The following is a 26,361-nucleotide window of genomic DNA, read 5'->3' on the forward strand; positions in this document are numbered from 1 at the left end:
TTTAAATTTGTAAATCAGTAATTCAGAGAGGCGATAATTATGCCAACTACATGATAACGAGATATGTGATCTTGTCCCCTTTTGACAGGCTTTCTTCGCTGACATATAGGAAAAGATGAAACAAGTTGACAATCCAGTTTTTCAAATGTCTACATCATATTTATTGAAAGTTCTAAAAGATGAAATGTTGTTTTAAAAATTTTGTCATGAGTATTCTTATGTTTGAATTTTCAAATTTTGATTTTGTATATAATAGAATAAAAATTATATAAAGGAATATGTATCAATGAAATGAAAATAATATTCCAAAAAATAAAACCCCATAAAAGTGGTTTTTGAGTCTTTACCCCCACTTTTTTCAAAATCCTGACGTGATACGCAATTTTGGAACCCTGGATCGTGTTCAGTGGACAAAAATACATTGAAAACGATTCCCATATCAAAAATAAGAAAAAAAAATTTTTGAAGTCTTTACCCCCACTTTTCTCCAAATTCTCATTATTTTTTTTTGTCTTGCGCATATGGGTCTTAAAGTGTAGATACAATTAAAGCTTAAATTTAAGACCTAACAGAAGTCTCTAGCATTTCAGATTATAGTGGAAAAAAAATATTGAAAACCAAAAAAAAACACTTTACCCCCACTTTTCTTAAAATCACGACGAATTAGAAAATTTTAGGACCCGGGATCGTGTTCAGTGAACTAAAAATAGATTAAAAACCACTCTGATATAAAAAATAACCACTATTTTTTGAAAAGAAAATTTAAAATAAAATATTCCTCTAATTTTAAAATTATTATTATTTTTTGTGTGTAAAAATTTAAAAAAAATGTGTAGCCCATAAAAATAAAAAAAAATTAAAAAAAAAAGTGTTTTGAAAAAACAATTTATCTAAAATCTTTATTCTCTTTAAATAAAATTAATATAATCAATATAAGAATATTTCTCAATATAAGAATTTTTTAAGAAATATGATTTTTTTAAAAAATAATAAATATGATAATAGAATAATATAATATAATAATGTAATAAATTATTATAATAAAATAACAAAATTTTGAATTTCGTTAGTTTTTAATTTTCTGTGATAATAAAAAAAAGTGTATTAGTGTGCACATATTTTTCTTCTCACTAATCCTCTTTTTTCTGAAACCTTAACTTCTGCGTGAGATTTAGAGTTTTTTGTTTGTTGGCTTTTGAATGAATCTTGAATTAACCGGAAGAAGAGTTTTGCTCAGGATGTACGCATCAGTCTTTTATCAACCTTCAATACCTTTAGAAACTGTCATCCAACTTTGTATGTATTTTTTATAAAAAAAAAGTCCTCCCTTATATGTAAATAGAAATTTATGAAATATGTAACAAATGCCGTTATATAATAATTAAACATTTCTTTTTTTTTCATTATTATAATTTATAAAATTTTAAAATGCTTTCTTGCAATTTTTCATAGGGTTCTTTTTTTTGTGCATTTGTTACAGGATAAAAAAAAGTTTCTTTGATTTAAATAAATTATTTCTTTACCTATTTTTTGTTCAATCAAATAAATATTTTTTTCTTTTATTTATTTTTTAATTTTCTCATTTTTTGGGAAATTTATTTTTTATCCCCTTGGCTGTCGACGAGATTTCCACAGTTTGGACCAAAAGTGTGTGTTCAAAAAAAATTTTAATATGTATTTTTATGAAACTTGGTATCTCAATGTTTTCGGGGTCGCTGATTACGAATCTGACATTAGTTTTTCAAAATTCAAAATGGCGGATCCAATATGGCGAACAAATTAATCTTGTATCAAGGATTACAATTATTTTTCGGGGTCTTTGATTACGAATCTGATATGAGTTTTTCCAGATTCAAAATGGCGGATTCAATATGGCGGAGGACAAAATTTAAAATTGATTCAATTCTCTTGAAACTTGTTACTCGAGAGTTTTTGGGGCCATTTGAGTTTTGAGAAACTGATGTCAGATTCATAATCAGCGACCCCGACAACCCACGAGTAACAACAAGTTTCAAGAGAATTGAATCAATTTTAAATTTTGTCCTCCGCCATATTGAATCCGCCATTTTGAATTTGGAAAAACTCATATCAGATTCGTAATCAGAGACCCCGAAAACTAATTGTAATCCTTGATACAAGATTAATTTTTTTTTAATTTAAATAAATTAAATTTTTTTTTTAATACAATTTTTTCTTTATCTATCGTTATATTTTCTGTATGAAAATAAGATTTGCAATGGACAAAGTTCTTCGTTTTCTATATAGCATCGCAGTAAGTTTTTAAGTAAAATGTAAAAGTCGAGAAAATTTGCCTGAAGGTAAATGACGGCCTTATTGATACCTCCTTCTTATATATATATATATATATATATATATGTTCTCTCGTACTTTTCTACTGTCCCGAGGAAATGAACATTAAATATAGGAAAACAAGTATTTTTTTCAATGATAAAATACTTATTTTATAAAATATTCTGACAAACACCTACAATTCAAACTCTATATGTACATATATAATGATATATATTTATTCATTGTACATGTATATTCACTTCTCAGAATATCTCGTGCTTTCTAAGTCCAAGAACCACTTGAAGATATGTATTTTCGGACGAATAGGAGAAATTATTGACATTTGAAGAAAGTCATCATTTTTTTTTTCATATTAAACATTTATATTGTATAGTTTTTATAGTGTTTCAACTTTCTAATATTTGAATATTGGATTTTGCACATACATGCAATATTAACTGATTGGTGCAATATATATATCTATATATTTCTGCGAAGAAAAAGTTTACGGAAACTAGGCTAAAATTTTACTCTTCTAATGACATTCCTTCTCATTTCAAGTTTTATATTTCCCAAGAGAGTCTCTTCCATTATTTATTTTATGGCTTTGATTCCATTCGTTAACTATTAACAATACAATAAAAAAAAGTAAGATGTCTGTTATACTTTCAAGAAGTGCATTTAGAAAAAAAAAGTTATCTCCGCTTTAACGGATTCCTCTTTTATTTTTATTTGCAACTTTTCCTTTTGTATAGATATAAAACAAAACATAATCTTTCATCGTTAAATTGTCTCATTGGTTTTAAAGAAGAAATGTGAAATGTTCACTATTTAAGAAACATTTATAAATAAAAAAGGTCTTGTAGTTTTAAACAAAAATTTTTTTTTAAAAATACGTCTGTAACCTACACGGAGAAAAAGGAATGGTTGGGCCAACCATAGGTATTGATAAATACGTCCCATCAATATTATATGGTTACCACAACCATATCTTTAGTTGATACAACCATAGTATGGTTGGCGAAACCAAAGGTCAGGTTGACACATCAAAGGGTATAGGGGGTTAAGGATACAAAAAGTGCCGTTGCAGGTATTCTGTTCAAATTGACACCATATATTGCTACCCCTATGAATATAAAATTCTGCAAGTATAAACCCATAATTCGAATTTTTGGGGGAGTTATGGTGGGGGAAAGGAAAATAAAGAAATCCACTTTTCTCGAAAACTACTGAACCGATTTTAATGAGCTTTGAATATGTTATACATGTCGCTAAGACAATTCTAAAAAAAAAAATCTCAAAATTTTTTTTTGAAAAAAAGTCAAAAAAAATTAATTTTGAAATTTTCAAAAATTTTTTTTGGGGTGATTTTTTGAAGTGACCACTTTAATTTTTTTTTTAAAAGTTACCTTATAATATCCCCTTTAACATATATTTTTTTCAGATTTTTAAAAAATGTAGTTTTTGAATAATTTAACGAAAACCATCGTCGCGCTACATGACGCAGCGCGCACAGTGCGCTGATGCAGTATACAGGGTATTCCAAAAGTATGGAAACTTTCAAATATCTCGAAAAGTACGAATTATTGTAAAAAATGTTCAAGACAAAAGTTGTTCCAAACAAAAAGATGTACATCTTTGAAACCAAAAAATTGGGCCCGGAGCCCAATGTTGGGCCCAATAATGAAAAAAGTGGTTTTCTTAAATGAGACCACTAATTTTCAGTATCAAATTCGTAATCCCCATGAAATTCTGCGTTCAGAAATGTGGTATAAGTGCCCAGAATATTGGGCCCAATCCAAGATATTGGGTCCAAAATTTATCAACAGATAAATAAATTTTAAAAAATCGCATCTTGGAGGGATTTTGAGATCACAGGATTAGAAATTGGAAGCTAATTTTCAAATTGGGCATGGAGCCCAATGTAAGATTCCGCCGCCCAATGTGAGGCCCACGGTAAAAAAAATTAGTTGTCTTGAATAAAACCCATTAATTTTCAGTATCCAATTCGTAATCCCCATGAATTACTTGAGTTAGACTTGTAGTAAAAATGACAAAAATATTGGGCCCAATGTCTGGGATTAGGCCAAACATTTTTCGTTTAATAAATTTAAAAAATCGCATCTTTAGGAGTTTTTGGGGTCATAGGATTAGAAATTCGAAGCTAATTTTCAAATTGTACACAAAGCCCAATGTAAGATTCCGCGGCCCAATGTGAGGCACACATTAAAAAAATTAGTTGTTTAAATAAAACCCACTAATTTTCAGTATCCATTTCAGAATCGTTATGAAATTCTGGGTTTAAACTTGTAGTACAAAAGCCAAAAAATATTGGGCCCAATGTCTGAGATTTGGCCCAACATTTTTCGTTAAATAAATAGATTTATAAAATCGCATCTTTTGTAGTTTTTGGGGTCACAGGATTAAAAATTCAAAGCTACTTTTCAAATTGGGCACAGAGCCCAATGTAAGATTTCGCAGCCCAATGTGAGGCAGTAAAAAAATTAGTTTTCTTCTATTTCGTAATCGTTATGAAATTCTGGGCTTAGACTTGTGGTACAAATTCCAAAAATATCCTCTCAAAAAAACCTTTAAAAATTTAATTTTTATGTAACTACTAATAAATATAACTGTATTATTTTTCCGTATTTATGCTCCTTCTAAATTTCCAGAATATTTAACGATTATATTTAACAAATCTTGAATTTTTAATTTCCATAAATATCCCCTCACAATATGCTAAGAATCTTTAATTTTAATATGTAACAGAAATTCAAATCCAATATTCAGCCAACCTCTGTGACTGTCCTTTATTATGCGCGGACATTTAAACATTAACTCAACCTCGTTTGGACCTCGCGACTCAAGTTTCCGAACCTCGTCTAGCGAGGTTCAGTCAAGGTTCAGGGAAGTTTCGGTGCTGTCCGGGTGATGGAATTGATTTTGGAACTAATTTTTTGTTGAGTTACAAAAATATTGAGATTTGGAAACAAATTTTGTAATCGCCTCAAAATAATACTTATCAAAATTGATTGAACTTCATATCGTGAAGAAATTGATCCACTTTGCCCCATTTCAAATAGGCCTATGGTCAGGACCTAAACAGTTTTTCCTGTTTGAAAAAAAATATATAAACTAAGTTTATAACATTATCTTTTATAAAAAAAAGATATTAACTATTCAAAGGAATCCTGATAAGTGTTTTTCTTTCTTCAAATGAACGGGACATGCCCTTTCGTACAATAGTACTTATTATAAAAGTTTTAATAACTTTTTATTTTAGGGGTTTGACCAGAATTCTTAGGCAAAATTCCAATTTGTATAATTTGCTACTTTGTCATTAAATTAATAAATTTACTAATTAATTTATTAACAATTTGAAAAAATGTACATATTTGATTATTATTTTTTGAGTAAATTATTAAAAAGGATTATAAACTATTAGATGTAAAATTTTTAAAAATAATGTAATTTTGGTGTTATAAAATATTTTTTAAAAAATTGTTTATAGGTAAAATATCTACAAATATGTCAGCCTGGCTGTGTGGTCGGAGTACACGGCCCGCGTTCCAAGGGTTCTAGATTCGATTCCCCACATGCGTAAGATTTTTCAAAATTGTTTTTAAATATAAAATACTGTACACAGTTTTCCTAAAAGTCTCAAATTGAAACCAAAAATTGCATCAAATCTTTGCAACGTTTTGATGCATATAAGTTATATCAAAAAGAGATCGTTTTGTGTATCATTTTTAGAAATGATACACGAAACGGTCTCATTTTTTGATGCAAAAAATTTAATCAATTTATATCAATCATGGCCGAATTGAATCGACTCGAAATTAAACGAATTTTTTTCAGATATTTTGGTAATAGTACAATTGCGGAGGCCATTTCACTATTTAATTTGAAAATTAAAATAACAGGAAATCAAAGACAATGTGCAATTCGATAATTAAAAAGTGACAGCTTATAAACATAACCTAAAGTGCATGAGAAAAAATTTGTCGATAAAATCAATATAGCCGAGCTTTTTAGAAGGTAGATGGCAGCACTCATCTATTTTCTTTCTTTAAATTTTTTCTGAATCGTTTTTATAAAAAGCAAAACTGCCATCTACCTTCTAAAAAGCTCGGCTATATTGATTTTATCGACAAATTTTTTCTCATGCATTTTAGGTTATGTTTATAAGCTGTCACTTTTTAATTATCGAATTGCACATTGTCTTTGATTTTCTGTTATTTTCATTTTCAAATTAAATAGTGAAATGGTCTCCGCAATTGTACTATTACCAAAATATCTGAAAAAAATTCGTTCAATTTTGAGTCGATTCAATTCGGCCATGATTAATATAAATTGATTAAATTTTTTGCATCAAAAAATGAGACCGTTTCGTGTATCATTTGGGAAAATCTCTGGAACTTTTAACTATTATGTCCCTCGCGTATATTTTATTAATTCCAATTAAATTTTACCTGGTTTTTGTTGGAAAAATCAATACTTGATACGAGCAATCATTTCCAACAGGTTTCACATTAATTTATTAAATAAATAAATAATTATTTAATTTTCAATGCACGATTTTCAACAATTTCTACTTGTCCCTAACCATACTTTGTGGTGCTTTAAACGATAAAACTTTATTATTAAAAAAAATTACCAGTTCTAAGATACGTCATTTTAAAGTTAATTAAACGATGATCACATTTTCGCAAGAAAATTAACATTTTGTAAATTGTAGAAAAAGTTATAAGCTTTTAAAAGTTGTCCCTCACTTTTAACCTTTTTGACTGCAATCCTCTTATTTAGCATTTTTCTTTGATAAGACAATTGGCACACCAAAATAACTTATGAGAAATTAAAGTTCAAGTCATTAGAATTATTTTGAGACATATTAAATTGATGTGCCTCGTGTCTTAAAAAAATTATTGTAATTTTAATAACAGAAAACACGTGTGTACAAAATGAGAATTTTATTTTAAATAAATGTTGAAATTATTAACCAAATTTTATCATTTTTAAAAAATTGTAACTTCACAGTAATTTCCTTTCCATTGTTTTTCATTCCAAAATCAACCACCTGTTGAATACTTTTCTGTTTTAGGTTAACAATAATTTGCAATTTTAAATAATTAATAACTTTTTTAAGACAAAAAATTTTATCTGTCCACTTATATAATTTGAAATCTTCGTACTTGAAGTTTATGTTGACAGAGTTTCAATACTGTGCTCGAAAAAAAGAATTTTTTTTTCTTTTATTGAAAAGTTAAAAGTTCCAGAGATATGCCCATTTCTAAAAATGATACACAATACGATCTCTTTTTGATATAACTTATGTGCATCAAAACGTTGCAATAGAAAAAGAGACAACCAAGTTTACTGTGTATATATGGTCGATTTCATGTGAAATGTAAGTTGACGTTCTAAATTCGACTACACTCTTTAAATTTGAATTAGTAAAAATTTTAACCAATTTAAATTAATGATTCACTTTTTGTTTTTGAATTAGAAAAATTTAACTAATTAATAGTAGAAAAACATTTTTTATACTTTCGAATTAATAAAATTTAACTAATTTAAAAACAAAAAGTAAGTCACTATAATTCAAATTAGGTAAAATTTGCTTCCTAATTCGAATTTAGAGAGTAAACATATTTTTTTCTTGTTATTTATTAAAAACGAAGAGATACATATATTTTTTTATTTTCTTAATCCTTACTTGGCACACTTAAAATGAGCATTTTTTTAAAAAAATTCATAATTTAAAAATTTTTAAATATTGAAGGCTAAAATTTTTACCAAATCTTCTACTAAGTTATTAATATAAGAAAAAAATTTGGTTTTTGTAAAAATTTGTAATTTTTGTAAAATGTAGTTATTTTGAAAAATAATACAAAAACAGGCCTGGGGTCGATTTGATCCCAGTGTGCCAAAGAAAGGTTAAAGTTGGCCAAATTTTCGAGTTATGAATTTTCAAAAGTTTGGTTTCTCAAATATACACCCAGAAATATGTTTCATTGAATCAAAGAAGTATTTCTTTAAGTATTTCATTTAAAGAAATTTTTTTTATTTTTAATAAAACGTTGTTTGCAATTGTAAAAGTATTTTTTTAAAGTAAACAAATTTTTTTTTTAAATCTAATTAATTTTATTTTAATTAAAGAAATCATTCTTCTATGACTCTATATTAAAGAAATACTTCTTTGAAAATCAAAAATTTTTTTTAATTTATAACTCGTAAAATACGTTTCGATTAAGAAAAAAAAAAAAATATTTTTGGCCGAATTTAAAAGGTCAACTATAATTTCACATGAAATCGCCAATATATATATATAGATTAATATAGGGAGAACGAAAACGATTCAGAAAACAGTAGGTTAGAGAAAGGATAGGTATATTACAGTCTGTTGGTATCTCTGGTGATGCTGCAAAAATGAAACAGAGGTTGACATCAATGGCTTAAGAGTTGAAATGAATTCATAGAAAAGAGGTCACTATTATTGGAAAAGCTTGATACAACCTTTTAAAGGAATAGTCCTTATTAAGTATTATACATATGTAGTGTACCAATCATGTAATAATAAAGTCATAACGTATTTAACGGTATTTAATGGAGTATTTTTTTAAAAGAATAATAACAATAATAAATTGAACTGCATAATAGCTTAATAAAGTATTCATAATTTATACATTTCTTTATTGATCAATTTGTCATACGCTGAGTTAGACATTTTCTTGTATTAATGGTCAATTATAATAGAGAAAGAGATTATTATAAAATGTCCGTTAAATAATAGGTTTAGTTTTTAATAAAATAACGACTAGTTATATGTAGGGGAAGATGGGGGAATTTGAGCCCCTTAAGGACAATCATTAAAAAAACCAACTTATTGTTATAATAAAATATTGTTTTGGTCATTTTTTACTCCTTTTGTTATTTATCTTTAATTATAATTAATTAGAAATTAAGAACAAAAAAGTAAGTTTACAAAAAAAATGCATTTTCTCCCATTACCCCACCTGTGGGGTATTGAGAGCTCTTACTTGAAATTCCAATAAAATGATATAATTTTTATTTTCTTTAGATATTTTTCTTATTTTGTTAATAATTCTCGACAGATGACCCTTTTTCAAAATATTTAAGACATAAAAAAGAACTAAAGCTTTTTTGGTATTAAAATATCCAATAATAACACATTTTAAACAATAAAACAAAAATATGGAATCTCAGCAATTAAATATGCAACAATATCAAATTTTATAAATGAATTTTGTTCAATTTTCAAAGAAATAAGAAAAGCCATATTGAGGTAACGAAACTCTGTTAGCTGACACAATTCTTCCATTACCCCAAAGAATTTTCACAGGCCACAATTTGAAAAAAAGAAGAAAAACATAAATAAATTTAATTATTACCCCTATTTTTATTCATGTATCCAAATCTACATATACATTTATATCTAATAAAAACATAATTAAATAATAAATTTTTAACTATTTAATTTGATTTCCAGAAATATTTTCCATTTAAGAAGAAAAACTCGAAAACTTGATTTTTCCTTGTAGTTTCTACAAATCTGTCAAAAATGTGATTGTTTGTCTTCGTATGACATACAGAAAGATTGTTCAAGTTTTCCGAGTTATTTCCACGAAACTCAAAGTCTCTATGTACTTGAAATTTAAAAGCTCCCATTACCCCACCTTCCCCTATATATGGGTGATTCCACGTCAGATTTTAGTTCAAATTTTAAATTCGTCCAAAACTATTTTTTTTTCATTCTTCATAGTAAAAAAACCTATACGTTTTTTTTTTTTTTTTTTTTGGTGCCCAAATTTTTAAGTTATGAATTTTCAAAATTTTGGTTTTTGAAAAGTAGACCTATTTTCAACCACCTACAAATTGAAAACTATTGAATTTAGAAAAATTTCATTAAGAGAAAAAAGTTTCGATTTTTTGTCGACTTTTTAATAATGTCAAAAAAAAAAATTATTTTTGAATTTTTATTAAAAAAATAATAATTTTTTATAAACGAATTTATTTTTTTTTCAATTTGGACATTTTTTTTTTAATTTTTTTTTTTTCATTAGATACCTGAAAATAATAAAAAACGTTTGCACAAAGTTTTGGAGTGGGCCTGATGAGTTTAATAGGTGAAAATGAATTTTTAAACTCTGCGTGCAAGTTGAGCGCGCGACGTACAATCCAAATTTTGCTAGTTTAAGTAGGAGTGTTTTTTTAAAGTTGGTTTTTAATTGGTTTTTTTATTTTATAACATATCTATTACAATTAATACTTTAAAATAATAATACTGATAATATAATTATTATTTTCTTATATATATTCAGTTTATGTTTTTCGTTGAGATTTAGCACGGAACGTCGCGCGCTCAACTTGCACGCAGAGTTTAAAAATTCATTTTCACCCATTAAACTCATCAGGCCCACTCCAAAACTTTGTGCAAACGTTTTTTATTATTTTCAGGTATCTAATAAAAAAAAAATTGAAAAAAAATGTCTAAATTGAAAAAAATGAATTTGTTTATAAAAAATTATTATTTTTTTAATAAAAATTCAAAAATAATTTTTTTTTTTGACATTATTAAAAAGTCGACAAAAAATCGAAACTTTTTTCTCTTAATGAAATTTTTCTAAATTCAATAGTTTTCAATTTGTAGGTGGTTGAAAATAGGTCTACTTTTCAAAAACCAAAATTTTGAAAATTCATAACTTAAAAATTTGGGCACCAAAAAAAAAAAAAAAAAAACGTATACGTTTTTTTACTATGAAGAATGAAAAAAAATAGTTTTGGACGAATTTAAAATTTGAACTAAAATCTGACGTGGAATCACCCATATATATATATATACTAGGGGGGCTTCGCGCGCCAACTCCCTGTTTTTTATTGTTTTTGTAAATGTTCTGGAATTTAAAACTATTATTAACATTTTTTTTTTAGTTATTTTCGTTTTTTGGTCATTTTCCTTCAAAGTTTAACATAAATTTTGAGGTTATGTTTGTTTCTTTGTCTTTTTGCACCAAATTTTGGCCTAAATTTTGAGGTTATGTTTCTTTTTGGTCGTTTCCCGTCAAAATAACATAACCTTAAAATTTAGTTCAATTTCGGCGGAAAATCCACAACCCCTTCAACGTAAGGAAGTAGGGGGGAGGGCTTGTGACTATATTAACAGTTTTGAAACGAACATAACCTTTAAATTCAGGTCATTTTTGGCGGGAAATCCAAATCCACTTGCGGCTATATTTAAAGTCTTGAAATGAACATAACCTCAAAATTTATGTCATTTTTGGCGGGAAATATGGAGAGAAATGAAAGAACGGGGAAGGACTTACTGCTCTATTCAGAGTCTTGAAACAAACATAAGCTCAAAATTTAGGTCACTTTGGCGGGAAATACGGAGAGAGGGGTGGGGGGAAGACTTTTGTCCCTATTCAGTTTTGAAACGAACATAACCTCAAAATTTATGTCATTTTTGGCGGGAGAGGGGGGACTTGCGGCTATATTTAGAGGCTTGAAACGAACATAACCTTAAAATTTAGGTCATTTTTTGCGAGGGAGGGGAGAAGGGGGGGGGACTTGCGGCTATATTCATATGGGTCATTCCATATCAAGTGTAACCAACCAATGTACTATCCATGTCAAAAACATGGGTTGTCTAACCCTTACCTAATTTTGTTAAAAACATGGGTTGTCTAACCCTTACCTAATTTTGTTAAAAACATGGGTTGGGTACACTTGACATGGAATGACCCATCCTTGTCAAAATTTCTGAAACAGCGACGGCGGCGGCTGCGGCGAAAACAGTTTATAATATAGAAAGATATAACCTAAATTATATAGTTTATATATTTATTTGTATACAGAAAAAACTTGGAATTAATTTTGTTGCAAGTCATTTTTATTTGGGTATCGCATTGAATAAATGACAAACTTCTCGAAATGCCCGTGAATAGAATTTCAGAATTCCAGGTTGTCAAAATTTGCAAAATGATTTTGAATTACAATTATTTTCTTCTAATATTTCAAAAGGATTTTTTTTATCAGTACACTGAAAAAAATTTATTTGATTCAAATACTCGATTACTTGACTATTATCAAATAAATATTTACTTAAACCAAATAATTTTTATTTAAATTAAATAAATTGTGTTTGAACCAATAATTTCTGTATTTGAAACAAATACTATTTAATTGACTCAAATAATAATTATTTGGATACAAATCATGATAATAGTCAAGTAATCGAGTATTTGAATCAAATACATTTTTTTTCATAGTAGTAATTTTTAAGTAAAAAATAATAATATCTATTTATTTAAATAATAATTTATTATTATAATAATTATATTATAATTATTATAATAATTTATTTATTTATTAAACTTATACGGGTTGACAAATAGACACAAATAGTTTTAGCGCCATTATTTAAGTTGGTAGTACTGTCCCTGCTGGAAAATTGTCATAGCTCAGAATATTCTATAATTATTTTATTATTATTATTATAATTATTATTATATATAATAATATATAATTTTTTTTTAATACAAAAAAAAGATTTTATTCAGATTTTTGAATATAAACGATGCGTGAATTTAAAATATACTTAAAAATAAAAAATCAATAGAAGTGGAGGCTTTGTTTTGTTTTTTGAATTCGACCTCCTAGACCAAAACAAATGCTAACATTCATCTAATTCTAGATATTTACATTTTCCCTATATTTATAATAAACTTATTACGAAGACTTATTTATAATGATAAACAAAATTGAAAATATAAAAGATATTATCTTTCTATAAAAAACATATTATTTTTATAAAAAAATATATTTTATTTTTCGATATTGCTATATGAAACATTTTGAAAATGAGGAAAATAAATTCACATGTTCTTTTACGATACAGCAGTTGAATTAAAAAAAAATTATTATTTTTGATTATAATATATATATTATTTTAATAATTTATTTATAATAAATTGTAATTTAAAATATAAATTATTTTTTAATGTAAAATTTTTTATTTATATTATTATATTATAATTTTATATTTATCTAATATAAATATTATATTAAAAGTTAAACTGCATAAAAATAAGAGTGAGAGAGAAGAAAAGAGACGCGTTTCTGCCCTCTCTTTCCCGCACTTCCATACCTCCCTTTCCGCCTTTACGTGATTGGTGCAAAATTTAAAATAATTTTAGCGCGTCTAATTTTCCTACAACCACGTGATTTTAAATTCATCAATTTTCAAGGGTGGGGATTGCTTCTGTAGCGTCAGTGAGAAATATCGGGTCATTTTCAAAAATTATTTTCGCGCGTCTCCATCCATAAGCCTGTTGAATCCTGTCCGGTCACCACGTGTTCGTGAAATTTTCTAAATTTTAATTCCTTCAAATTTAGTTTTCGGGAGTGCTCATATTTTTTAAACCCGCAATCGAGTATGTAGGGCAATAATTTTTTTTTCCTTTACTTATTTTAAAATTAAATAATTAAATTTAATTAAAAACAAAATTAATTAAATTAAAATAATTTTTCAATGTCGGGAGTGTTCGTAATATTTAAAACCGCGATCGTATGTAAAAATTAAATAAGTCAGTTTCGTACGCAGTAAACACGTGGTTCGGGAGTGTTCGAAAATTTTAAAATCGCGAGTGAGTGTTTTTTTGTGCCAATTTTGGAAAACACCGTTCGAGTGCAGCTCCAGGATGGAGATCGGGCATGGGCGAAGGGTGTCCACGGTAAGATTTTTTATTTTATAATTAAAACTGTTGACATGTTGTACTTTAGTATTCAATTGAAATTTACATTTTTTGTTCATTATAAATACATTGCTTTCTCCTAGAGGTTAATTATTTTCAAAATAAATAATAGAAAATGTGTTTTTATTATTGTTTTTGTAATTTAATTTTTTTCAAATTTATTATTTATTTATATTTTTTACTTATTAATTATTTTATAAATTATAATTTTATAATTTGTAACTTAATAAAAATTTGAAATAATTTTTAATATTATAACAAACAAAATTTAAAAATGAAATATATAATTTTGGAAATTTATTGTAATTTACGTGGTATTTTATAAAATTTTTGAGAAAAATTTATAATAATAGTAAAAACAAAATTCAAAAAATATTGCAGAAAATTTACGTGGTAATTTATGAAAATTTTAAGCTAATTAATAATCGTAATATAAACAAAATTTAATATTTAAAAATTATTGCAGGAAATTTATGCGGTAATTTATGGATTTTATGCGGTAATTTGTTAATTTTTTTTAGGTAATTTATAATATATAAAATAAAAATTTTAAAACTAATTTTGGAAATTCATAGGGTAATTTATGAAATTTTTAAGGTAATTTGTAATATATAAAAGGAAATTTTAAAAACGAATTTTTAAAATATATGGAAATTTATGTGGTAATTTATGAAAATGTAATGGAAATTGTATGTTGTTTTTGGACCCGTGGGGTTAAATAACAGCGAAATATGTCAAAAAATTGCAATTATTCGAAATTTTGGAGTAAAATAATATTACTTTTATCAAGGAGGAAGCAATAATTAAATAAAAAATAGAAAAAAAACCACAGGGCCGTAAATAGAATTTTTGACTACCCTTTTTATGCAATTTAAGACTTTCAGTCCTTGTGGTAGATATACCGACCACCTTTAAAGCCATTAATTTATTAAAAATAATTTAAAGTAAAATTTAAAACAATTGCATATTTTTCATTTTTATTTTTCTACAATTAGTATTTAGTAGTTTTGTAACAAATTAATCTATATATTATTTATACTTTTTTGTTATTAACATTTTTATATACAGCACCACATTATTTCAAGGTAACCTTTATTGTAATAAAATTAAGTTACTAACATATAATTGAAATCAGGGGTGTTTATCATATTTTCCGGTATGCTAATTATTAATCTTAAATCACATATGCAAATTCAAAATGTCGGATAAAATATGGCAGACAAGAAAAAGTAAAAAAAAACTATCAACTTTGCTTGAAAATTGTCACTCGTGGATTTTTGGATCGCTGATTACTAATCTAAGGTCTGTTTTTAAAAATTCAAAATGGCGGATCCAATATTGCGGACGACAATTTTAAAAAATCAATCCAATTTACTTGAAAATCGTTACTCAAGGGTTTTGGGGTCGCTGATTACGAATCTTGAATCAGTTTTAAAAAATTCAAAACGGCGGACTAATTTTTTTTTTAAATAATTCAATTAGCTTAAAAGTAGTCACTTGGGGAGTTTTTGGGGTCGCAGATCACATATCTGAAGTTAGTTTTTTGACATTCAAAATGGCGGATCTAATATGGCGGATGACAATTTTTAAAATCAATCCAAACTTGAAAATCTCTACTCAGGGGTTTTTTGGGGTCGCCGATTACGAATCTGCAATCAGTTTTAAAAAATTCAAAATAGCAGATTCAATATTGCGGACGATGAAATTTAAAATCAAACAAATTTGCATGAAAGTTTTTATTAACAAGTTCGATATCAGCGACCTCAAAAAGCATCGAGTTACAAATTTCATGCAAATTTGTTTGATTTTTGATTTCATCGTCCGCCATATTGAATCCGCTATTTTGAATTTTAAAAAACTGACTTTAGATTCGTAATCTGCAACCCTAAAAACCCACGAGTGACAAGTTTTAAGCCAATTGAATTATTTTTTAAAAAATTAGTCCGCCATTTTGAATTTTTTAAAACTGATTACACATTTGTAATCAGGGACCCCAAAAATCCCTGAGTAACGATTTTCAAATAAATTGGATTGATTTTTTTAAAATTGTCATCCGCCATTTTGAATTTTTAAAAACGGACCTTAGATTTGTAATCAGCGCCCCTAAAAACTCCCGAGTAACCATTCTCAAGCTAAATGTATTAATTTTTAATAAAGTCGTCTGCCATATTGGATCCGCCTTTTTGAATTTTGAATAACTGACTTTAGATTTGTAATCAGCGACCCTGAAAACCATAGGTGCAGTACCTCTTGTAGCTATTTATTAAGTGTCCTAATTATGTGACTGAAGGGGTTAAAAATTATTTTTCCTTAATTTAAAAAAAAAAAATGTTTTCTAATATTTCAGACTGAAGGACAGGAAGGAGGATGCAGAGAAAGCATGGCCCCTGCATAGTTCCCCGGTCTCCCCGCATAGAAGAGGGGCCACTGGGGGACTGGTCCAGAAGAGGCGATGCTGCCATCGCTCCGTCGAGGTGAATCCGCGATCGGCAAGTCGAATTTTTTTCTACGAACATAGCGACACCACCTGAAATGTTTAATTTCTCAAATATAATTTTTTAGAAATTAATCACCAAAAATAGCAAGACATTATTTTAAATGTACGAAATTATAATTACTACATTTAAAATTTTGTGAACTGCTATTTATTTCAGGTGTATATATATTTTAATTAACCCTCCTTTTTTTAAATAATTAATAATACTTCTTTAAATTTTGAATTTTTTTTTTTACTTATTTACAGTAGTTTTTTTATACAAAAATTTTCAAACTTAATTTCTTAGTAAATTGAAATACTTTTTTAAAAAATAAAACAAGTGTTTCATGCATCAAGATAGTAAAGAAACTTAAATTTTTAACTATATAAATTATTTTAAATTTTTATTGGAAAAATAATTAAAATTTAATTTATTACTATATTCTTCCCTGTCTGATTGTTTATGTTAATGTTTAAGCTCAGGTGACGGATGCGTCACGGGACGTAATCCCTAGTATAGGTCTATTTGCACCTGGGCGGTATGTGTGAGTGACAATCGTCAGGTATTCGCGCCCTTTAAAAATTGTTAGGGAGGTCGTTAGTTTTATGAATGTTGATTAAATATTTTTTAAATATAGGTATAGGTAGGGAATATTTTTTGTGTGTGAATGTTTTTAGTTATAAGAAATTTGCATGATATATCCGTGTCGCTATCTTCTTTTTCTCTTGTAAAAATTGTTCATATAAATTTATTTTTAAAAAAATTATTTTTTTAAAAATAAAATTATAAATGTGGTAAAATTTTTGTGTGCTTTATAACAATTATTCTTTCAGGAAAATCATCGTGGTAAGAAATATTTTTTTGTAATACATTTTTAACCTTTTTATATAAATGACTATTAATAAATATTTTTTTTCAGGTTTGTTAATAATGAATTTTTTTTTATATCATGTGACTAATAATGAATTTTTTCTGTTTCAGGTTATTAATAATGAATTTTTTTATTTTTCATGTGACTAATAATGAATTTTTTTTTCTATTTCAGGTTGTTAATACTGCTGTACAATGGAAAAACTTAGTTAAGTCATACCATGACTTGATTAAGTTTTTTCATCGTGCAGCAGAATAATGAATTTCTTCTGTTTCATGCTATTAATAATTAATTTTTTCTGTTTCAGGTTGTTAATAATGATTTTTTTCTGTTTCAGGTTGTTAATAATTATTTTTTTCTGTTTCAGGTTGTTAATAATTATTTTTTTCTGTTTCAGGTTAATAATAAATTTTTTCTGTTTCAGGTTGTTAATAATGAATTTCTTCTGTTTCATGCTATTAATAATTAATTTTTTCTGTTTCAGATTGTTAATAATGATTTTTTTCTGTTTCAGGTTGTTAATAATTATTTTTTTCTGTTTCAGGTTGTTAATAATAAATTTTTTCTGTTTCAGGTTGTTAATAATAAATTTTGTTTTCATATTTTTAATAATGCATTTTCTCTATTTCAGGTTGTTAATAATGGATTTTTTTTGTTTCATGTTGTTATTAATGAATTTTTTCTGTTTCTGGGTTGTTAATACATTTTTTTGTTTCACATTGTTAATAATAATTTTTGTCTGTTTTATGTTATTAATAATAAATTTGTTTTGTTACATGTTATTAATAATGAATATTTTATATTTCCGTTTGAAAATATTAAATTTTTTTGTTTTTTATGTTATTAATAATGAATTTTGTCTGTTTCAGGTTGTTATTAATGAATCTTTTTTTATTAATCAGGTTGATACTAATAAAACTTTTTTCTTTCAGGTGGATACTAACGAAATTTTTTTCTTTTCAGGTGGAAACAGTTTTCTATTTTAGGTTATTAATATAAATGTTTTTCCCTTTCAGAACTCGCACAGGATTGCCGAAATTTTAATATTCGATATATTGCCATCATAAATTTTTTTGTATGTTGTGGTTAGGCCTTATACACACTTTGAGTTGAATTACAATTAAAAATTTAGATTTAATTTGCATTTGAACAAATTGTGTATTGGGGAAGCACGTTAAAAAAACGCGTCTAGTGTTCCACCTCCTGGGTGATGCGGAAGAGAACACAATTTTTTTTTTGTTCCGATAGTGTTGTAAATTCTTAAAATCGCAATTGCTTAAATGTTTAGAAGAAATATTTTGTTTTTTAATTTAAACAATTTAAATCGAAATTTTGTAAAATAATATTTTTGTTAAACAACAGTTCGATGCAAAAAAAAAAAATTATTAAATAATACCTAATTATATTTAGTAAAATACTTGACACTATAAAAATAAAGTCTTATTTTAAGGCCGAAAAGAGGTCTTACTTTAAGAGGCAACATTTTTAAGGCAGCTTTGCTGAATTCACGCAATACAATTTCCATCATAACTACTAGCACTGACTTTAAGACTCATCTTAAAATAAGGTTTTCTTTTTACTGTGTTAAATAAAAATTTGAACTACCGTTTTAGAGACGCATGTTTAAAGCTCTATAATTAATTTGTAAGAATTTTCATTTGACGGAGCATTTAATTTGTCAATGTTAGATTTTTTATTTTACCAAATTTTTATTTTATCGTATTATGTATTACACATGATAGGTTTTTACATTCTGAATACAATTCCGTAAACTAAAAGTTTCTATCAGCTCTAGTTTTTGAGAAAAACGGGTTTAAAATGCCAAGAAATCGCGTTTTTGGCAAACTGTAAGTACCTCTAGCACTGAAACAAAAGGTCGTAGAACCTTCCACTTGGGCTTAAATCGAAGCTTAATGTTTCAACTATAATCCCCAAAAATCATCTTTTTTACACCATGATCTCAAAGTCATTTGTAATCCATTTTTGAGTTGAAAAAATTAATTCCGGAATAATTTTAGTGCGTATCTCAAGCAATGAAATGAATTTGGCTTTTTTTGGGCTTAAACTAAAGTTTGAACTTTAGACTACAATCCTTGAAAATTAATTTTCAGCACCTTAACCTCAAAGTCATTAGTAATAAATTGTTTACTTTCAATAAAGGAAGCATTTTTAAGAATCGTTACCAACAATTTTTAGCTTATTGTTGCATCAATATAATTTTTAGGGATTTATAAACTTTAGTTTAAGCTTAAATAAAAGTTTCTATGGCCTTTTGTTTCATTGCTAGAGGTATGCGCTCAAACTTTTCTAAAATTAATTTTTGCGACTAAAAAATGTAATACAAATTAGAGTACAAATTATGTACTTTGAGGTCATGATACCAGAAAGGTTTTTAGTGGGATTGTATTAAACATATTAAGCTTCAATTTAAGCCTAAGTGAAAGGTTCTACGACCTTTTGTTCCAATGCTAGAGGTACTCAAAGTTTTCCAAAAACGCGATTTTTTGACACCTTAAACCCGTTTTTCTCAAAAACTACACACTAAAAAATAATACTTACTTTCAGTTCACTTTTGACTAAAACCGTTAATATTAGAACCATTTTCACTGAATTTCAGCCTTGAGTGTATGATTGTAAGTTGTAAAATTGACTTAATCTACTTATAAGATAAAAATTACGCCAGTTTCCAGGCATTTTGATTTTAAGATGTTAACGGCTTAAGTATTTGTTTTTTTTTTTTTTTGTAGAGCTTCGATATTTGCCGCACAAAAATCAGTGTTGATCTGTGTTATTTAAGAGGGCACTCGCAGTTGTAGCGCCAAAAAATAGACATTTCTCATGAACTTTTTCTCGTAAAATATTAAATTTTTTCAAAATATCGATTTATTTATCTAAAAGTACATAATTTAAACATGAATTAAAAATAAAAAGTTGAAAATATTAAATAGTTCCAAAGTTATGTCCAGTCAAAGTGACGTCCTACCGAAAAACATGGTTTGCGGTGACCAACACTATGGAAATCTGGTTCGTCTGAAATCAAAAAATGAAACGGATTATCTAGTATTTAATCAAAGGATTTAAAAAAATATATACAGGGTGTTCCAAAAGTATGGAAACTTGCAAATATCTCGAAAAGTACGAATTTTCGTAAAAAATGTTCAATACAAAAGTTGATCCAAACAAAAAGATCTACATTGTTGAAATCAAAAAATTGGGCCCCGGGCCCAATGTTGGGCTCTACAATGTAAAAAGTAGTTTTCTTAAATGAGACCACTAATTTTGAATATCAAATTCGTAATCCCCATGAAATTCTGCGTTCAGACATGTGGTATAAGTGCCGAAAATATTGGGCCCAATTCAAGATATCGGGCCCAACATTTTTCGACAAAGAAATAAATTTAAAAAATCGTATCTTTGGGGGTTTTTGGGGTCACAGGATTACAAAATTCAAAGCTACTTTTCAAATTGGGCACAGAGCCCAATGTAGGATTCCGCCGCCCAATGTGAGGCCCACGGTAAAAAAAATTAGTTGTCTTGAATAAAACCCACTAATTTTTAGTATCCATTTCGTAATCGTCATGAAATTTTGGATTTAGTTTTGTAGTACAAATGCCAAAAATATTGGGTCCAATATTTTTGGCATTTAGACTTATTTTTTTACTGTGGGCCTTACATTGGGCCGCGGAATCCTACATTGGGCTCTGTGCCCAATTTGAAAAGTAGCTTTGAATTTTGTAATCCTGTGACCCCAAAAACCCCCAAAGATACGATTTTTTAAATGTATTTCTTTGTCGAAAATGTTGTGCCCCATATCTTGGATTAGGCCCAATATTTTCGGCACTTATACCACACGTCTCTACGCAGAATTTCATGGGGATTACGAATTTGATATTCAAAATTAGTGGTCTCATTTAAGAAAACTACTTTTTTCATTGTAGGGCCCAACATTGGGCCCGGGGTCCAATTTTTTGGTTTCACCAATGTAGATCTTTTTGTTTGGAACAACTTTTGTATTGAACATGTTTTACGAAAATTCCTTACTTTTCGAGATATTTGCAAGTTTCCATACTTTTGGAACACCCTGTATATTTGACAAAATGGCGACCTGTTAAAGTTGACCGTTCGATTTTCGTAAAAAAAGAGTTCGTTTTTCAGCTGGAAAAAGAAAAGTTTGGCATAAAAAAAATCAATTCTTCGATTAATAACTAGATGATCATGTATTGAAAAAGTATGTTAAATTTCAAGACAATCGGTTCAGTAGTTTTCAAGTAATATAATAGTCCATATAATAGTACTTCTGCAGATGAAGCTGCTTCCAAAATCCCAATTCAAATATAAATTTCCGACACAAAATACACCTAAAAGTGTAAAAAAAATTGACCGCCTGAACCGAGTAGAAAAAGATCTCAATTACCACCTTTAAAGCAGTTTTCGTCATAAGAAACTTTCCAAAAAAATTTAATTCTTCTTAGGCAGACTATATTAATGCAATTTCCGGCACAAAATACACCTAAAAGTGTAGAAAAAAATTGAGCGCCCGATGCGAGTAGAAGACCCCAATTACCACCTTTAAAGCACTTTTCGTCATAAAAAACTATCCAAAAAAATTGAGAAACACAGCGAAAAATGTTTAGTCAGAGCAACCAAAATTTGGTTGGGCCAAGAAAAAAATTTTGTTATTATTTAAGCAATCAAACTATTTGTTTGAGTCAACCAAAAAATTTGGTTGAGTGTTTTTTGTTGGCATAACAAAAATGTTTGGTTAGCTCAACCAATTTTTTTTGTTAGGCCAACAAGAATGTTTGGTTGATCAAACAAACAATTTTTTTGTAAAATTAAAAATTTTATTTTATTTGAAATATTTGTGGACTTTGAAAAATCTCATCTCCGCCTGGGATCGAACCTCTGTTTTAAAACTGAAGGTCGGGAGCTCTGACCACTGGACTACCCATCCTTGTGAGAGATTTAAACTAACTGTTCTCTTAAGCTATGAGCTGAGAGCGAATCAAATTATTTGGTTGTCGCAAACAAATTTTAGTTAGGACAACAAACGATCATTTGGTTTTTTAGACCAAACTATTTTGTTGTGTTAATCAAATTATTTTGTTGTGTTAATAAAATTATTTTGTTGTCGTAACTGAATTTTGGTTGGAATTTAAAAATGCTCCATACCAAATAATTTTGTTGGCCTAACCAAATGTTTGGTTGAGATAACTCTGCGACGAGGGGGAATTTACTAGTTAAAAACGTGTACACTTGACTACCGGTATTACACCTCATATTACCCTTATTACTAAGTTATTACACGTTATTACAGAGTATTGCACATTATTACAGAGATATTACAGATTTTTTTGCGTTATTACAGCACCGTAATAACGCATTATTACACGGTATTACAGGAAGAGTGTACACTTGACTACCTGAGTAAATTCCCCCTCGCTCTGCGACTTTGTTTCAGCCAACCAAAATTTGGTTACAAGAACCAAAATTGTCCAATTAAACAATTTTGTTGCAATCACTAAATTTTTTTTCTCGGTGTTTTCTAATAAAGAATATCAGTTTAATGAAAATTCTGCAATATAGAATATCGATTTAATAAAAATTCTACAAAATAATAATTTAAACAAATAAAATTCGGCTCAATGAACATATTCAAGCGTTTTCGAATTCGGCTAAAAGTAAAATCTAGATAATTAAAATGCTAACTTAATATTAAAGCTTATTCATGCGTCTCGATGTCGATGGAAAATCTATATATATATGCCTCAGTAAAATTACACTGAGAGAAATGGATAGTAAGAATTTGATAGTAAAAAGAAAGATTGTACAAGGTACTATCATTGTGTTACTGACAAGAATCTACTATCAACATTTTACTATCCAAGATGTTACTCAAAGACGTAAAATATGTTAGCTTTTGGATTGTAGTCACTACTATCAAATATTGTAAAAATTAAATGTGAGCGCATGCGCTGATTGTGGTGTATACTTCGCCTATTCAATTGCGGTCCTTGTGTTTTCACGCACGTGTTTATATATAGTGAAAAAAGTTGTGAATAAAAAAATGGACGAGTTTGTTAAAAATTTATTAATGTCGTTGAATATGGAATCTTTGATTCCATCTTTTGGAGGTAGGTTTATTATTTTGATTGAATTAGCGAAAACTGAAGTGTGAACGTGTTTATAACCTCAAAACAATTTTGAGTTGTTTAGACGGTGAAATTGATGAAGAATCGTTTTACTTACTGGACAATGATACAATATCAATCATTATACCAAAACCAGAACCTCGCTTAAAATTTTTTAAAAAATTTCAAGATTACAAAAATCAAGTAAGTTTTTTTTTCGTTTGTATAAATGTACATGTGTTTATTGAAATTTTTTTTGGAAAAAAAACTTTTTCATATTTTTTCTTACTTTTTTTAAAATTAAAAATTAGTAACATAATACAAATTCAATTGACTCTGTGAAAAAAATGTACCGTTTGATAAATATATTTATGTTTAAGCAAGTCTTTTTTATAGACGGAGTGAAAAAATAGACATACTCTTTTTTATGTAAAAAGTTTAAATTCTTATCGAAATGTCTTATTAAAATAAAATGAAATTATTTAAGTTTACAAAAAAAGCGAGGTTAGGTTCGTGTATATTTGCCACTCGAGAACGTAAAGAGATCGTATAAAATTTTTAACATCAAAGATTGTAAATTGTACAATCAAATTTCTATAATCATCTGATAGTAAATACTACAATCTTTATCGCTGTCTGTATATTTAGCACTAAATATGGTTGCCCTTAACATCATTATGTTACCCAGTAGCATAAATTTCTCTCCGTGTACTTTTCTCTGTGTGTGAATTTGAAAAAAAAATGTCAATATATTGTTATTTGTAATATATATAATGCAGAAAGAAAGAGAGAATGAGAAGGAGATACTTTGAATTGAACGTGATTTGGGTATGAAGTTGTTCGTGATGAGTTAAAAGATATGAGATTGAATACTCGCAGCATCTCCTTGGAAGGTCGTGCAAAATGAAAGGAAAGAAACTCTCAGGTGCGCCTAAGTGCAGAAGATGTATCCAACTGACATGACATTGCTCTCGTCTGCGACCTAGAACGTAGGAGAGAACTCTCCCTCAGGAGACACACTTACTTCCCTGTAATTATATTAAGCGCCAAGGGACCTTGAACTCTACTGTTTCTCATATATATCTATATAGACTTACTATATTTATATGTTACATCCAACATGTTTCTTCACACACTTTAAATCCTTACTTTTCCATATTATAATTAATCTTATCAATTATTAATTCATGTTCATCGTTTGGCTTAATTGGTCCTGGAGGAATTGTACTAAACTGACATCTCCATCCTGATTGGGTTACAGAAGGTGGCCTAGAAAGTGGTGCTCGATAGCCTCCCCCTTCCCCTTTGTGACGGTCCGGCTATAGCCGGACCGTTGGCAGTCCAGCGACAGTTGTTCGTGGACCTCGAAGGACGAAAGAGGTCGAAGAGGGCATTTCCGCCTCCTCCTCCTCTCCTCCTCCTTTATTAATACTCTCTCTATATCTATCTTTCTCTTTCTATTTATCTTTTTTTTTCTCTCTTTTTTTTCCTTTCTGTCTTAACTTTTTTTTTTTCACTTGGTCACGTTCTACGTTCGGTTGGCACACTACAACAGTCAGTCGTGCGGCGCTCGCGAGATCACGAAAAAAAAAAAAAAAATTTTTTTTTGTAATTGTGTGCCCAGATTTGAATACTGAAGGTCGAAGGATGCGACGTTATCACCTCTTAGGGATTTTTCTGCTCTGCTGTCTTCGAGGTCAGTCAACAAAATCTATTCAACCATGTGAATTTATTTTCTTGTCAAATAAGTTTTTGCGAATAGTAAATATTTTTTCGGATTCAGTGTGACACGTGTTTTTTATTGATTTGTTTTTTTTTTAATTTGTTTTTTTTTGTAATTTTTATTGATTTCATTTTGTTTTTATTTATTTATTTTTTTTGCTGTCCTTTTCTTTTGTGTGCATCAAAAAATAAAATATTTTGAAATTTAGAATATATACTTGGGACCTATTTTAGAATATTTTATACTTAAATTCAGTAAACTCAGAAAAAAGATATGTTTGAACCAAATGTACCATTTTTTTTTATATTTACCCAATTTTTTGGTTAGTTCAAACAAAATTTGTTTAATTTAAATAAATATTTATTTGATCTAAATAACTGTTTGGTTTATTTTACTCAATTTTTTGAACAAAGAAAAAATTTGATTGAGCTAAATAAACAACCAAATGTTTGGTTAACTGTATATCACTCTCTAAATCTGAATTAGTAAAAATGTTTACTAATTTGAATTAGTAAACATTTTTACTAATTCAGATTTAGAGAGCAATGCATTTATTTTGTTGATTTAACCAAAATTTGGTTGCTTCAAACGAATTTTTTTCTGAGTGTATGTAATATTCTTAAAATTAGAATATATTTTTTATAATTACACCCAGAGAAATGTTTTATTTGAACCAAATATAATATATTTGAGTTAAATAAATCTATAGTTGTCTCACAGCTTACTAACCTATTTATTTGGCATAAATTAATTTTTTTTGTTTAAATCAAAAAAAAAAATTTATTTAAATCAAATAAAAATTTATTTGAATCAAATAAATTTTATTAGACTGTGAAACAAATATTCTAAGTAGTAGTAGTATATATATTCTAAGTGCTAAGATTATATACTAAATACTAAGAATGTAAACTAGGTACAGAGAATATATTCTAATTTTAAAAATATTACATACTAAATTTAAGTATAAAATATTTCAAAATAAGTCCCCAAGTATATATTCTAAATTTCGGAATATTTTTAATTTTTTGGTGTGTCAGTGTCTAAAATTTTGAACATTTAAATGAAGAACAAATTTTTTCCGTTTTAATATTTT

The 26,361-nt window shown here is 27.6% G+C and overlaps 1 protein-coding gene and 1 long non-coding RNA gene across 4 annotated transcripts in view; both read left to right on the forward strand.

The window, feature by feature from the left end:
* The window catches only part of LOC127288332 (uncharacterized), a 113,011-nt gene extending 104,072 nt beyond the window's left edge, over window positions 1–8,939 (forward strand). For 2 of the 3 annotated variants that reach the window (XR_007844020.1, XR_007844019.1), the window contains exons 4-5: window positions 5,804–5,892; window positions 8,635–8,939. This is a non-coding gene — a long non-coding RNA (uncharacterized LOC127288332). Of the gene's footprint in view, window positions 1–5,803; window positions 5,928–8,634 lie in introns of those variants that run through there. The other variant, XR_007844021.1, reaches the window with a different exon arrangement.
* A 15,947-nt stretch (window positions 8,940–24,886) lies between these two features.
* LOC127288313 (agrin) overlaps window positions 24,887–26,361 on the forward strand; it is an 83,854-nt gene continuing 82,379 nt past the window's right edge. Inside the window, exon 1 of the mRNA XM_051315707.1 lies at window positions 24,887–25,241. Within this exon, the coding sequence (XP_051171664.1) occupies window positions 25,193–25,241 (49 nt within the window). The 5' untranslated portion in view covers window positions 24,887–25,192. The remainder of the gene's footprint in view (window positions 25,242–26,361) is intronic.

This window comes from Leptopilina boulardi, unplaced genomic scaffold, assembly GCF_019393585.1.
Source record: "Leptopilina boulardi isolate dan_hultmark-lab unplaced genomic scaffold, ZJU_Lbou_2.1 LbouV2_384, whole genome shotgun sequence".
In the NCBI taxonomy this organism is placed as follows: Eukaryota; Metazoa; Arthropoda; class Insecta; order Hymenoptera; family Figitidae; genus Leptopilina; species Leptopilina boulardi.